The sequence below is a fragment of the Haematobia irritans genome, chromosome 1 (genome assembly GCF_050003625.1).
Source record: "Haematobia irritans isolate KBUSLIRL chromosome 1, ASM5000362v1, whole genome shotgun sequence".
NCBI lineage: Eukaryota > Metazoa > Arthropoda > Insecta > Diptera > Muscidae > Haematobia > Haematobia irritans.
The window spans coordinates 103,834,215-103,848,835 of NC_134397.1; the positions used below are offsets into that span (position 1 = coordinate 103,834,215).

A 14,621-nucleotide genomic window follows, 5' to 3' on the forward strand; every position below is an offset into this window, starting at 1 on the left:
TTCATATGTTCCGATATAAAAAATGTGTTTCGGGCACAATTTTTAAACACAATATATTTAAGTGAAAAATGTAATATTCCTAAACTAGCATTAAATGTTTGGGACACATAGGCTTCATTTATTTGCTCTACGATGTGTACTGTATGAATTTTAGCTTACGACTGACTTGACAGCTCCCTCTGTCAGGGGTTTATATACCGAGATTTGACGAATTCGAACATTCTGGCTAATCTTGCCTATAACTATCTAAATCACTTTGTCGCTCATAGTTTTGCCTACAACTTTCTAGAGCAGTATACAATCTAGATGTCGCCCATATTTATCTAGCACATGTTCAACTAGTTATCTTCATAGTCTTGCCTACAACCAACTAGACTATTCTACTAGGATCTGGCATATGTCGCACATGCATATCTGATTTGCTCAGCCATCAAGTATCTCGTAATTTATCTGCAGATGTTTATGCTCATATTAATACCACAATAACAATAAGCAATAAAAATAACAAAAAAAGGGGTTACTATACAATGAACGATTGAGAAACTAAGAACACAAAAGATGTTTTGGAAAGTACTGGAAAATAAAGAGATGATTTTGACAAGTGATAACGTAATCTAATCGTTACAATTTGAAATTTTAAATTAACGGAAACTAATTTAAATAAACTTAAATCTAGAAATATCTAATTCGTAACACTGCCTCCCGCTTAAGCCTGTTCGTCCCGAATAGGCACAGAATCCGTTCCGTGAGGAGCCAAACTTTCCAGGTGAACAACTTTCATCTTTGACCTTGGGCTGTCGTCCTTTTGAATGCGGTATACAACATCATTGATCTTCTTGATGACTTTATATGGGCCTTCCCACTGCGTTTGTAGTTTAGGACATAATCCTTTCTTTCGTTGCGGGTTGAATAACCAGTTGTCCTTCTTTAAAGCCCTCAGTGTTCGCTGCACGATCATATCTCGCCTTCATCCTGTTGCTGACCATTTTTATTTTGTTTCGCACTGATTCGTGAACTTTACCAAATGTGTTTGGTATGTCGTTACTGGTTTCTTCCATGGCGAGCTCATTGGGTGTAGCGCCGAATATCAAATCTCCGGGCAACTTCAATTCCGTTCCGAATAGGACCATGGCGGGTGTTCGTGACGTAGAATCATGTATGGCTGATCTATACGACAGCAAAAACTTTGGTATATGATCGTCCCAGTCTCGTTGTCCACCACCTTTCGAAGATGTTCTTCCAGAGTGCGATTAAACCTTTCTACCATGCCATCAGACTGTGGATGCAATGGCGTAGTCCTTGTTTTCTTGATACCAAGGGAGTCACACATATCTTTGAATATGACCGATTCAAAAATTCTTCCTTGATCTGAGTGTATCTCGGACGGCTTGGTGTGGAATGGCATAAACTTTTGGCCACTTGCTGAAGTAGTCCATGACACAAGGACATATCGGTTTCCAGAATCACTAACTGGGAACGGGCCTGCAACGTCCATTGCTATTCTTTCAAATGGCCTATACTCTTGAATATGACCTCTACTTTTTCGTCTTGGTCCTTTCGCCATCATGCACTTCTCGCAGTTTGCCACCCATTCTGCAATTGATTTCTGGCATCCAAACCTGTAAAATCGTTGCTTCACTTTCTCGCCAGTTTTATTTATTCCCAAATGACCTCCACTGGGTCCATTGTGGAATTCCGTCAAAACATCCTTTACCTTGGAATCTGGAACAATTATCAAGTTTCGGCTATTCTTGTCATCTTCACTTTTTCATTGTTTGGGAAAAATGCTAATGTCTTGTTTTTAGTAGTACTACGGGATGGGAGGGATGGTTTTTAGTTTAGGGATTTTCATGAAAAATTAAAACTTAAAAATTTTTCTCTCCAAATGTAAAAAAATCTCCAAAAATTAACAAGATCTTTAAAAATTATTACGAATTATTAAAAATAAAAAATTATTAGAAAATTATATTTAAAAATTCTCAACAAATCACAAAAATTCTTTTTTTAAAAATTAAATAACTTTTCCTTTTCAAAAAATTCTTCAAAAAACAATTTCTACTTTTACTTTTTTCGGTTTCCCGGAATGGAAGGTGAAAATCTAAAATCATGGTTGCGAATCCCTACTCAGTGAATATTTAAAAATGGAAAAAAAAACAAAATTAAAAAAACCTATCATTAAGAAAGAAAAATTTCTCAGAAAATAGAAAACTCAAATCCAGATATGCCGTTAAGGCCCCTAAGTGGCGTTTCCTGTAGCGCTTTCGTCCCGGCCAAGGACTCATCGTAATGTTTTACGCTCTCTACGACAGCTAGCAGCTCTCTTCTCGTTACGCAATAGTTCTTCCCGGATTTGGACAACCTTCGGCTGAAGTATCCGATTACCTTCTCTTTACCATCTATCTGTTGGGACAACACTCCTCCAAGTCCGAACGCGCTAGCATCTGTATCCAAAACAAATTTTTCACCAGGAATAGGATATGCCAGGACAGGAGATGAACATAAAAGTTATTTTAGATGATGTAACGACGGATTTTCCCTCCTTAGGCTGAGGTAAGCTCACGGGGCCGGGTGACGTCACAGAAAGATTCGGTTTTGCGGACAATGAAGAGCGAGAAGGCAGATCTTATGATTTTGTAGAGGAAATAGCGTTTATTGGATTATGAACATGTACAAGGGAGATGGAAAAAAAACTAAAACTATTTTATGTCAGCGGGTTGGACCGTCAAACACTAATGAGACCCAGCGGCCCTCAAACTTGATGGTCGGTAGATATTTCGGCGATGTCTTGCTGTCGCGCTGTTGATCACACGGCTTCGGGTCCAGAGTGGCTAATCTCCTCAATGAAAAGGCAAGGTTAGGCACGGGATCGAGGAAGATCTAGGCACGGGATCACGACTGGAGAGATAACTCTCCTCCAGTATAAGAAAGGGAAAAAGGGAGGGAAAGGAAGGCTTACGACTAGAGTGACAGCTCTCCTCCAATGTAAGAAGGGTAAAAATGTGATGGAAAGGATGGTAGCAAAGACTAACGGCTAGGAGGGGGAAAGAATGGCAAGGTAGACTTACGACTAGAGAGATAACTCTCCTCCAGTGTAAGAAGAGGAAAAAGAAGGGAAAAGAAGGCTTGCGACTAGAGAGACAGCTCTCCTCCAATGTGAGGGGGGAAGTTAGGCAAAGGATGGTAGCAGAGACTACGGGCTAGGAGGGGGGGAAATGCAAGGAGGACTTACGACTAGAGAGACAACTCTCCTCCAGTGTAAGTGGTGGAAAAGGGAGGGAAAGGATGGTAGCAAAGACTAAGGGCTAGGAGGGGTAAAGGCAAGGAAAACTTACGACAAGAGAGACAACTCTCCTCCAGTGTAAGAAGGGGAAAAGGAGGGAAAGGGCGGCTGATGACTAGAGAGACAGCTCTCCTCTAATGTAAGAGGAGGGAAAAGGGAGGGAAATGATCGTGGCAAAGACTAACGGCTAAGATGGGGAAAAAGACAAGGTGTACTTACGACTAGAGAGACAACTCTCCTCTAGACTAGACTACTATATACGGTCTGTAATAATTGCTAATATACTACACACAGAACAGTGAGTATTCTGATGCTGCCTCCTTGATTGCTGTCGCCTAACTGACCTCGATCTCACGCACTGCCTGCCCTTTTATACTGTTCACTAGCATGCGTAATATGTGATGGTCACCTGTTATGTTATAACGGCAACTAGTTTACTTTAATTACTTACTCTAGATTGTACGGTTCTAACTTAAAATTTAATTCATCAGTTTTTAATTCAATTTAACAAAACTTTAATTCATTAAGAATATCTACATAAAACAATTCAAATTCCTACCATAATATATAAACAAAAAAAGGTAGCAAATTCAAATTTATATGAAAGAAGGACCAGAGAAACATGTGGGGTCGAAAACGATCTTCGTGACTTTCGGCGTCACACTGCCCTCCTCTTCCGAAGCAGCCTAAGTTCGCCCAGGGATAGTGACGATGACCTGTCCTCTTCGGCCAACGATTACGGGGAGAATGGAATGTGCTTATTTCCTCGTCTAGCAATATCTCGTCCGTAAGGAAGGAAATCGCTTCGTTCGCGATTCGTCACGGACCGCTGCACCAGAGAGAGGCCGACGGGGCTTCCACAGTGTTGTCTGGCACGATCGGTGTAGGGGTCTTCGGAATTTTCGACTTCATCTGACGAGATGCAAATCACTTCATCGGTATTCATACCAGGGTGTCTAGGCGAAGGCATACGTGTTTGGGATGGCGTAGGCAGACGGGTGACAACAACGCTGCAAGGTTTCATAGCTACTTCCTTTTCCGCTAAACGGGCTTGCTGCATCTGCCATCTTTCGGCTCTCTTTTCCTGACGATGGTCGGCCCTTCCCGGTTTCGTGTCTTTTTTGGGTGACGTGGATTTCGCTTTTCTTTCTTTATTCATTGATTGCTCGGCTGTGTGGTGTTGTTACCACACGATGGCCAGCGATGTTTTCCTGATCATCAGGGTGATCAGTTTCTTCCATTTGCCGCGGTGGTGCCTCTGCCTCTGGAGCCGGGGGGTAATGCGAAGTATGGTCCTGTGGAAGGTAGCAGCCTCCTTCGGACGACCCGGGGTTCCCACTTCCGGTGCCGGCATGACGAAGATATTCGGCATTGGAGTTCAACCCGATAGAGGCAATAAAAGAGCAGGAGAGTCCGGCTAAGGTGAGCTGCGCTCCACCCGCTGCTAAAAAATCTAGACCCAGAAGCAGGTCTTCCGTAGCCTCCGGTAACACCAACAATCTCACGGGGATATGCCGATTTCCAAGTTTAATGATAGTCTCAACGGCTTGGTGCACATGACATTGTCAGCCGTTTGCTAACGTGACACTAGCCTCATATGATACACGGCGGCTACCTTCTCCTATGGCTTCGGCGAAGTTTTCGCTGATGAAGCACGTCGTGGCTCCTGTGTCGATGGTGGCATCCACCAAACGTCCCCCAAACTTAACTCTGGCAACTAATTGCGTAAATTGCGTGAGCTAGTATGATGTGAGGGGCCCGTTTCCCCTCGCCTGTCGCGGGCCCGTCTGGCGTTTCCCGGCCGCCGACGGCAGCATTGAACCGTTTTTACTACTAGGCGGCCGCAATCCCAGCAGAAAAGCACAGGTGTATTCTGACAGCGTGACACAGGGTGGCCACCCTGTTCGCATCTTGGACATGCATTACTTGGATCGATTGGTTCCATTAGCCCTTCCGGATCTGTATCCTGGTCGATCCTTCGGTGTTGTTCCCTCGCTGGAGCCATTATGGGCGGAAGGCTTTCCAAATCCCCGGCCATTTCCAGAAGTTCTCGCAAGTTGATGAAATCTCTACGTCGGATATACCGTAGGTATTCGGGGAGGGCGTTTCGGAATATACATTCAACTTTTTTTTCTTGGAGTAAGTGCTATGTCGCATGTGATTTTGCGTGTGCAAGCATAGCATTTGAAAGTCTCCCCTGGTTTCTGTTTTCCTTTCCGGATCTCATCTTCCAAGTGTTCAAAATACCGGGTGGGAAGGAAGAATCGCAAAAATTCTTCTTTGAAAACACGACTTCCCAGTGGTGAAGTTGTTCCGGTGCCACACCAATGATTTGCCTTCTTATACCTCTGGCATCATCCTAGGAACCATATCCACGTCGACTTCGTACATCTGGGACAATTCCTCCACTCGCTCGATGATAGGTTCGCGTTCGCCTTTGTATTTGATTCCCCATTTCCGGACCTGATCAGAGCTGTATCTCTAGTCGTAAGCCCTCCTTTCCCTTCTTACACTGGAGGAGAGTTATCTCTCTAGTCGTTAGTCTACCTTGCCATTCTTTCCCCCTCCTAGTCTTTGCTACCATCTTTTTCCTCACATTTTTACCCTTCTTACACAGGAGGAGAGCTGTCTCTCTAGTCGTAAGTCCTCCTTGCCTTTCCCCCCTCCTAGCCCGTAGTCTCTGCTACCATCCTTTTCCTCCCTTTTTCCCCCACTTACATTGGAGGAGAGCTGTATCTCTAGTTGTAAGCCCTCCTTTCTCTTCTTACACTGGAGGAGAATTATCTCTCTAGTCGCAAGTCTACCTTGCCATTCTTTCCCCCTCCTAGCCGTTAGTCTTTGCTACTATCCTTTTCCTCACATTTTTACCCTTCTTACACTGGAGGAGAGCTGTCTCTCTAGTCGTAAGTCTTCCTTTTTTCCCCGCCCTCTTAGAGTAGTTGCGAGGTTTCTGCCGAATCCCTTAACCTACACGTTCCCGTTCTCATACTGGAGGAGAGTTATCTCTCCAGTCGTGATCCCGTGCCTAGATCTTCCTCGATCCCGCGCCTAACCTTGTCTTTTCCTTGAGGAGATTAGCCACTCTGGACTCGAAGCCGTACGATCCACAGCCCGACCGCAAGACATCGGCGATATATCAGCCGATCATCAAGTTTGAGGACCACTGGGTCAAACGGTCCAACCCGCTGACATCAAATAGTTTTAATTTTTTACCAACTCCCTTGTACATATTCATAATCCAATAAACGCTATTTCCTCTGCAAAATCATAAGATCTGCCTTCTCGCTCTTCATTGTCCACAAAACCGAATCTTTCTGTGACGTCACCTGGCCCCGTGAGCTTACCTCAGCCGAAGGAGGTAAAACTCGTCGTTAAAGTGGCGCCCGAACAGGGACTTTGGAAGCGAGCTAGGTTTGGTGCGAGAAGTTAGTGTTGACAGCTGCGAGGGCGACGAGCAACATTCCTGGTGCGTTGCGTGCCGGCTGGGCGTACACGCTGCGTCGGGAAGACCTTGTTAACTACCTAACAGAATTCCAGTTGGACATAACGGGTAACGTGGAAGAACTCCGAAAGAGGCTTGCCCATTTCCTTGGCACTGAACATGAGAAAGAGACATTAGAGAAGCTGCTGAAAATCCAGGAAGAGCATGACCTCACGGGGAAGAAGTCACCAAATCCTAACGCTCCGATGAGAATTGTGGTTACCGAGACCCAGACCAGCATGAATGATACGACCACCACGGAAACAAGAAAGAGCGAGCTGACTGGGTAGCCGAGTTGTCAAAGGGATGACAGCCAACATAACGCGGCTCGTCCTTATCCGACAGCCACGCAGGATTGGCGAGCAGTGGCTGATCAGGTCCGGAAATGGGGAATCAAATACAACGCGAACGCGAACCTATGGAATTCATCGAACGAGTTGAGGAATTGTCCCAGATGTACGAAGTCGAGGTGGATATGGATCCTAGGATAATGCCAGAGGTATTGGAAGGCAAAGCATTGGTGTGGTACCGGAACAACTTCACCACTAGGAAGTCGTGGCGAGTTTTCAAAGAAGAATTTTTGCGATTCTTCCTTCCCACCCGGTATTTTGATCACTTGGAAGATGAGATCCGGTAAAGAAAAAAAAAAACAGGGGAGACTTTCAAATGCTATGCTTGCACACGCAAAATCACATGCGACATAGCACTTACTCCGAGGAAAAAAAGGTTGAACGTATATTCCGAAACGCCCTCCCCGAATACCTACGGTATATCCGACGTAGAGATTTCATCAACTTGCGAGAACTTCTGGAAATGGCCGGGGATTTGGAAAGCATTCCACCCATAATGGCTCCAGCGTGGGAACAACACCGAAGGATCGAACAGGATACAGATCCGGAAGGGCTAATGGAACGTATCGATCCAAGTAATGCATGTCCAAGATGCGGACGGGTGGCCACCCTGTGTCACGCGGTCAGAATGCACCTGTGCTTTTCTGCAGGGATTGCGGCCGCCTAGGAGTAAAAAAGGTTCAATGCTGCCGTCGGCGGCCGGGAAACGACAGACGGGCCCGCGACAGGCGCGGGGAAACGGGCCCCTCACATCCTACTAGCCCACGCAACCAGTAACATCGATCCACATAGAACCCTCCAAATTAGTTGGCAGAGTTAAGTTTGGGGGACGTTTGGTGGATGCCACGATAGACACAGGAGCCAAGACGTGCTTCATCAGCGAAAACTTCGCCGAAGCCATAAGAAAAGGTAGCCGCCGTGTATCATATGAGGATAGTGTCACGTTAGCAAACGGCTCCCAATGTCATGTGCACCAAGCCGTTGAGACTGTCATTATATATATATATATATATATATATATATATATATATATATATATATATATATATATATATATATATATATATATATATATATATATATATATATATATATATATATATATATATATATATATATATATATATATATATATATATATATATATATATATATATATATAACTAATTGATAGTTTTGACTTTTCTTATTGTGAAAAAAGGAATTTGAAAAAATTTTCTTTTTTTGTTTGTTTTGATAAAATACTGTTTTCTGAAGAGAAAAAATACGGTGGAAGCAAAAACTTGGCTTGATAATGAGTTTCCGGACTCCGCCCCAGGGAAATCAACAATAATTGATTGGTATGCAAAATTCAAGCGCGGTGAAATGAGCACGGAGGACGGTGAACGCAGTAGACGCCCGAAAGAGGTGGTTACCGACGAAAACATTAAAAAAATGCGCAAAATGATTTTGAATGACCGTAAAATGAAGTTGATCGAGATAGCAGAGGCCTTAAAGATATCAAAGGAATGTGTTGGTCATATCATTCATCAATATTTGGATATGCGGAAGCTCTGTGCAAAATGGGTGTCGCGCAAGCTCACATTTGACCAAAAACAACAACGTGTTGATGATTCTGAGCGGTGGCTGAGTGGACAGCGACCGGTAAACCGTCTCCGAAGCGTGGAAAGACTCAAAAGTCCGCTGGCAAAGTAATGGCCTCTGTTTTTTGGGATGCGCATGGAATAATTTTTATCGATTATCTTGAGAATGGAAAAACCATCAACAGTGACTATTATATGGCGTTATTGGAGCGTTTGAAGGTCGAAATCGCGGCAAACCGGCCCCATATGAAGAAAAACAAGTGTTGTTCCACCAAGACAACACACCGTGCCACAAGTCATTGAGAACGATGGCAAACATTCATGAATTGGGCTTCGAATTGCTTCCCCACCCACCGTATTCTCCAGATCTGGCCCCCAGTGACTTTTTCTTGTTCTCAGACCTCAAAAGGACGCTCGCAGGGAAAATCTTTGGCTGCAATGAAGAGGTGATCGCCGAAACTGAGGCCTATTTTGAGGTAAAAGCGAAGGAGTACTACCAAAATGACCTTCCAATTTTTTGATACAATTTTGGTAGTACTCCTTCGGTTTTGCCTCAAAATAGGCCTCAGTTTCGGCGATCACCTCTTCATTGCAGCCAAAGTTTTTCCCTGCGAGCATCCTGTTTGGGCGGCGATGCTGGCGAAATTTGGTTCGTATCGCCTGTAGTACGTGCATAAACCAAGGAAGCTGCGCAAGTCATGGAGATTTCGTGGACGTGGCCAATTTCTCACAGCATTTATTTCGTCTTCATCGGTGGATATGCCCTCTGTTCTCACATGATGACCCAAGTACTTAACTTCCCCTTGGAAAAGGGAACACTTCTTTGCGCCGTTAACGCCAAAGGCTGTTTTCGCTTTGTCTTCTTCGCCAATCTGTACTTGCCAATAGCCACTCTGCATTTCAAGCGTGGAAAACCATGTTGTTCCAGCTAGTGTGTCCAACGTGTCATCAATGCGTGGAAGTGGATAACTGGTGACGTCATTTAACTTTCTGTAGTCCACGCAAAATCGGATGCTTCCATCTTTCTTTTTGACTAGTACAACTGGAGAGCACCAAGGACTTGATGATGGCACGATTACACCACTTTCCGCCATTTTCTTAAAGAGCTTTTGAACCTCATCTCGTTTTTCTAGAGAAACTCTTCGTGGCTCCTGTTTTATGGGTCTTTTTTCTGTAGTATTTATTTCATGCTTCAGCACAGATGTTCTCCCTTGATTTTTTTCTCAATGACAAAGGCTGAGGCATTTTTCCATAACAATTGCTTGGCTTTATTTTTCTTGGAGGGTGATAGATGTCGTGTCCAAGCTTCGAAATAACATTCCAGATGTTTCTTCGCTTCATCATGTGTCTTTCGCGATTTGCTTTCCAAGTTGACTATTGCTTCGGTAGGAGTACATTTGCAAATGTCAATTCGTCAATACACGAATTGGTATCAATCTCTATTCATTCGTTGTTACCAGGGCATTTGCTATCAAGATGTTGTTGTTGTTTTTTTTCTTCTTGTTCAAAAAGCCACAATTGGCCGACTTCACAAGCTCCATTCATAGAAACCCATATAATTACTTCGGTATTCGGTGGTATTGACTCTTTCTGGCTCGTTGTCAAACGTCTGATAGGAATATCCTCACCGTATCCCACGTTTACCGCTATTTCGGTATCGCACCATGTCAGTACACGACGCTTCATATCCAGATAGACCAAAATCAATCATGACATGCGCTCCAATAATAACTTCGTCGTTAATTGAAGTGAATTTAATTAATGTTATATGTTATATATAGATATATAAATAGTATTGTTTGCTTAAATACAAAACACATTTTATAACTTTTACGACGTTGTATTTTGCAGTTATTGCTTGGTTTGTTATCCCACTCAAACTAGAATTGGAATACGGAATATTTTTCTATCACAGCTGGAATCTTTTCGTTGCAATTTGTGCAATACCTAGGTAAGTAACATTACACATTATCACAATTACGTAACTATTGATACTTTTTTTAGCCTCCTGCTTGGTTTATGGCTGATTGCATTCCCTGAAAGCCCGAAATTCCTGCTCGAACATGGAGAATCTGAGAAAGCTCTTAATATTCTTGCGCATATGTTTATGAAAAATACAGGACATAAAACTGAGGATTATCCAGTGAGTTTTGAAGGGCGGGTAGAATTAAAAGGGCTAGTTCAGATTACACCAACACCTGTTTGTACGATAATTTAACAGGTTGGCTGATAAGTCCCCGGTCTGACACATAGATGGCGTCGCTAGTATTAAATGCATATTATTTTTATATAGTACCAACCTTCAAATGATTCGTGTCAAAATTTTACGTCTGCAAGTCAATTAGTTTTGAGATAGAGCGTCTTTTGTGAAGCAACTTTTCTTATTGTGAAAAAAGGAATTTCGTGTTTTGATAAAATACTGTTTTCTGAAGGGAAAAAATACGGTGGAAGCAAAAACTTGGCTTGATAATGAGTTTCCGGACTCTGCCCCAGGGAAATCAACAATAATTGATTGGTATGCAAAATTCAAGCGTGGTGAAATGAGCACGGAGGACGGACGTCCGAAAGAGGTGGTTACCGACGAAAACATCAAAAAAAATCCACAAAATGATTTTGAATAACCGTAAAATGAAGTTGATCGAGATAGCAGAGGCCTTAAAGATATCAAAGGAATGTGTTGGTCATATCATTCATCAATATTTGGATATGCGGAAGCTCTGTGCAAAATGGGTGCCGCGCAAGCTCACATTTGACCAAAAACAACAATGTGTTGATGATTCTGCATACAGAGAAGAAACATGATTGTCACAATCATATTTGAAGAGCAAATAACATGATAGGAGCTATTTTTGTGGCGACCATGTAACACTTTCACCTGCAACCATGTTTGCTCAGTGAACATGGTTCTAAGAAAAATATAATTGTCCTCATCTAAAATGTTATTATATTGATAAAAAGAATTTTGTTTGAATGAAAAGACAATGGTCACGATCTAAAATGTTATGGCATTCATCCAAAATGTTTTTCTTCTAGTTAAAAGAACATAGTCACAACCTAAAATGTTTTGATCTTTATGAAAAAACTTTTTTCGTCGTCGAAAAAAGGACGCCACTTAACAAAAAAAAACACAAAATTAACTTTATTTATTTTTTTATTCATTTATAAACTAATTCATTGTTTATTTGTATTTATAATGCCGTTCTAACAAACATCATATATTTTTATACACTCTATTTTATTTCAATTTACACAATAAGTAATCATTCCATATTTACTGCATGCCCGTCAAATGTACAAACGCAGACATCATGTAACTGCAAATAAAAATAAATGATACCACATAGCAAAATGCAGAACAAAAAACAGGTACATTTTTTCAATTACACTTTCCTTTTTTGTCTTCACATAAAACCACGTGTCACTTCTGAATAAATAAATTAACACAAAACACAGTAAATCCGGATACTCCGTTCATTCCAAAAAACAATCAACACACGACTGACGCACAACATGAAAATTGTGTGTACCTGCTCAATGTTTTTATAAAATTCTTTTCGCTGCAAAAAAGTAAACAAATTAAATGGTCACGAAAAAATGTAAATGGTCTTTATAGCCATGTAATGGTTCTAGACATGTCTGTACGTAACCTATAAAAATACTTTTTTCTCTGCAAAAAAAGTAAAAAAATGGATGGTTAGGTACATGATTTTCCCGACCATTTAATGGTCTAAATTTCTATCATTTAAATGATAGAACATGTTTGCGGTATTTGAGAACCATTCAAATGCTTATTGCCACCATATATTTTTCTCCGCTCGAAAACTATTTTTACAAAGACAAAATACACGGTTTTCGCGGCAATTACATGCTCTAGATAAGCATTAAATGGATGCGACAACCATGTCCAAACATGGTTTTTCTGTGCGTGTGAGCGGTGTTTGCAGCTGTTAACTCGTAATATACCCGAGTTTTTCCGTCGATATGTGACAATGGATGAAACATGGCTCCATCACTACACTCCTGAGTCCAATCGACAGTCGGCTGAGTGGACAGCGACCGGTGAACCGTCTCCGAAGCGTGGAAAGACTCAATAGTCCGCTGGCAAAGTAATGGCCTCTGTTTTTTGGGATGCGCATGGAATAATTTTTATCGATTATCTTGAGAATGGAAAAACCATCAACAGTGACAATTATATGGCGTTATTGGAGCGTTTGAAGGTCGAAATCGCGGCAAAACGGCCCCATATGAAGAAACAAAGTGTTGTTCCACCAAGACAACGCACCGTGCCACAAGTCATTGAGAACGATGGCAAACATTCATGAATTGGGCTTCGAATTGCTTCCCCACCCACCGTATTCTCCAGATCTGGCCCCCAGTGTCTTTTTCTTGTTCTCAGACCTCAAAAGGATGCTCGCAGGGAAAAACTTTGGCTGCAATGAAGAGGTGATCGCCGAAACTGAGGCCTATTTTGAGGCAAAACCGAAGGAGTACTACCAAAATGGTATCAAAAAATTGGAAGGTCTTTATAATCGTTGTATCGCTCTTGAAGGCAACTATGTTGAATAATAAAAACGAATTTTGACAAAAAATGTGTTTTTCTTTGTTAGATCGGGGACTTATCAGCCAAACTGTTATACTCGAGTTATTTACATATACACTGAAAAAAGTGAAAATTTGAATCAAATGCCAAATACAGATTTCAATTCATTTTGTAAGAGTATCACAACAGAATTTGGAAAACAAATTTTACCTATTTACATTCCTATGAAACTTGGTTTTTGAAAATACTCTACAACAATTTTTTCTTAATATATTGGTTGAGGGTTAATTTTTGAACCTGCAACACTAATCAACATACTTTTCTGTATCTTTACATTTTCTGTACATTTAAAAATGCACTGAGAAAAGCATGACTATACACATTTGAGTACGTACACCCCCAAACAAATCGCTTGTGTAACATATACCCCAAACACATTTTGCTTCAAGCATATATAATTTCAGGACTGGTCCAAACAAAATATTGTTTGTATTGTTCAAACATATTATGTTTCACCTTAGGGCATACACTGGTAGAAAAAAATTTTAATGAATTTCTTTGTGTGTATAGATTTTTAAGGCGCCAAGTGGTTACTTCCATTATTTTACTTGCAGCATACTCTCTAGTTCTCTATTTCTAAACACATATATGTTTATAGGCTATTTCCAAATTAATATATGTTTGCATCTAACCATATTATATTTACAAACATTTTATGTCCCAAACATAATATGTCTAACATATTAACATATATGTCCCAAAATGTTATGCTAGTTTATAAACATTATATGCTTGCACTTAAAAATATTGTGTTAAAAAATTTAAGTTCCAAACATATAATTTGTACATCCAAACATATAAAAAAAAATTCTTTTTCGTCCGTATACTTGATTTAAGGAACCAACTTTTAATTAATTCATTTCTACACCTTTTTTCTTCATGTGCTATCAAAGCCCATTAAAAACGTGTTAACAACGACCAAATTTCAAAATTCACACTTGACTTCAAGTAGAAATTATACTATGTTTCAAGTAAAACACGTTTTTCAAATAAAGCGTTGAATGGCATCTCCTATTTTTAAACGCTGGTTTTCGTTGGTGTCAAGATACAATAAGTCAACAAATTTGAATGCGATTTCATTAATTTCGAAGATATTTTCAGATTTATTAAAGCCAAGTTGGTATTAGTCAAACAAAATTTTCTTTCATGCGAAGATATCCATTTTAAGTCGAACACCTAACCATAACGACAAAACGACTTCATTGAAAAGTCTATCGACTTTGGGACAAGAAAGAAAACTTTACATTAGATCAATTCTTCTTCTATGCTAAACAAAGTTTGCATTTTAAGGACATGTAATCTTTGGGCTCTCCACAATATTTTTTCT

General features: G+C 41.0%; 1 protein-coding gene across 13 annotated transcripts in view; it reads left to right on the plus strand.

Moving 5' to 3' along the window:
- Nucleotides 1-14,621, plus strand: part of LOC142221528 (synaptic vesicle glycoprotein 2B-like) — a 935,546-nt gene that overhangs the window by 503,007 nt on the left and 417,918 nt on the right. For all 13 annotated transcript variants that reach the window (XR_012718091.1, XR_012718090.1, XR_012718092.1 and 10 more), the window contains 2 exons: nucleotides 10,546-10,645; nucleotides 10,699-10,837. Coding sequence is in view for 10 of the 13 variants with exons in the window: in XM_075291289.1 (XP_075147404.1) it covers nucleotides 10,546-10,645; nucleotides 10,699-10,837 (239 nt within the window). In the remaining 3 variants the exon portion in view is untranslated. The remainder of the gene's footprint in view (nucleotides 1-10,545; nucleotides 10,646-10,698; nucleotides 10,838-14,621) is intronic.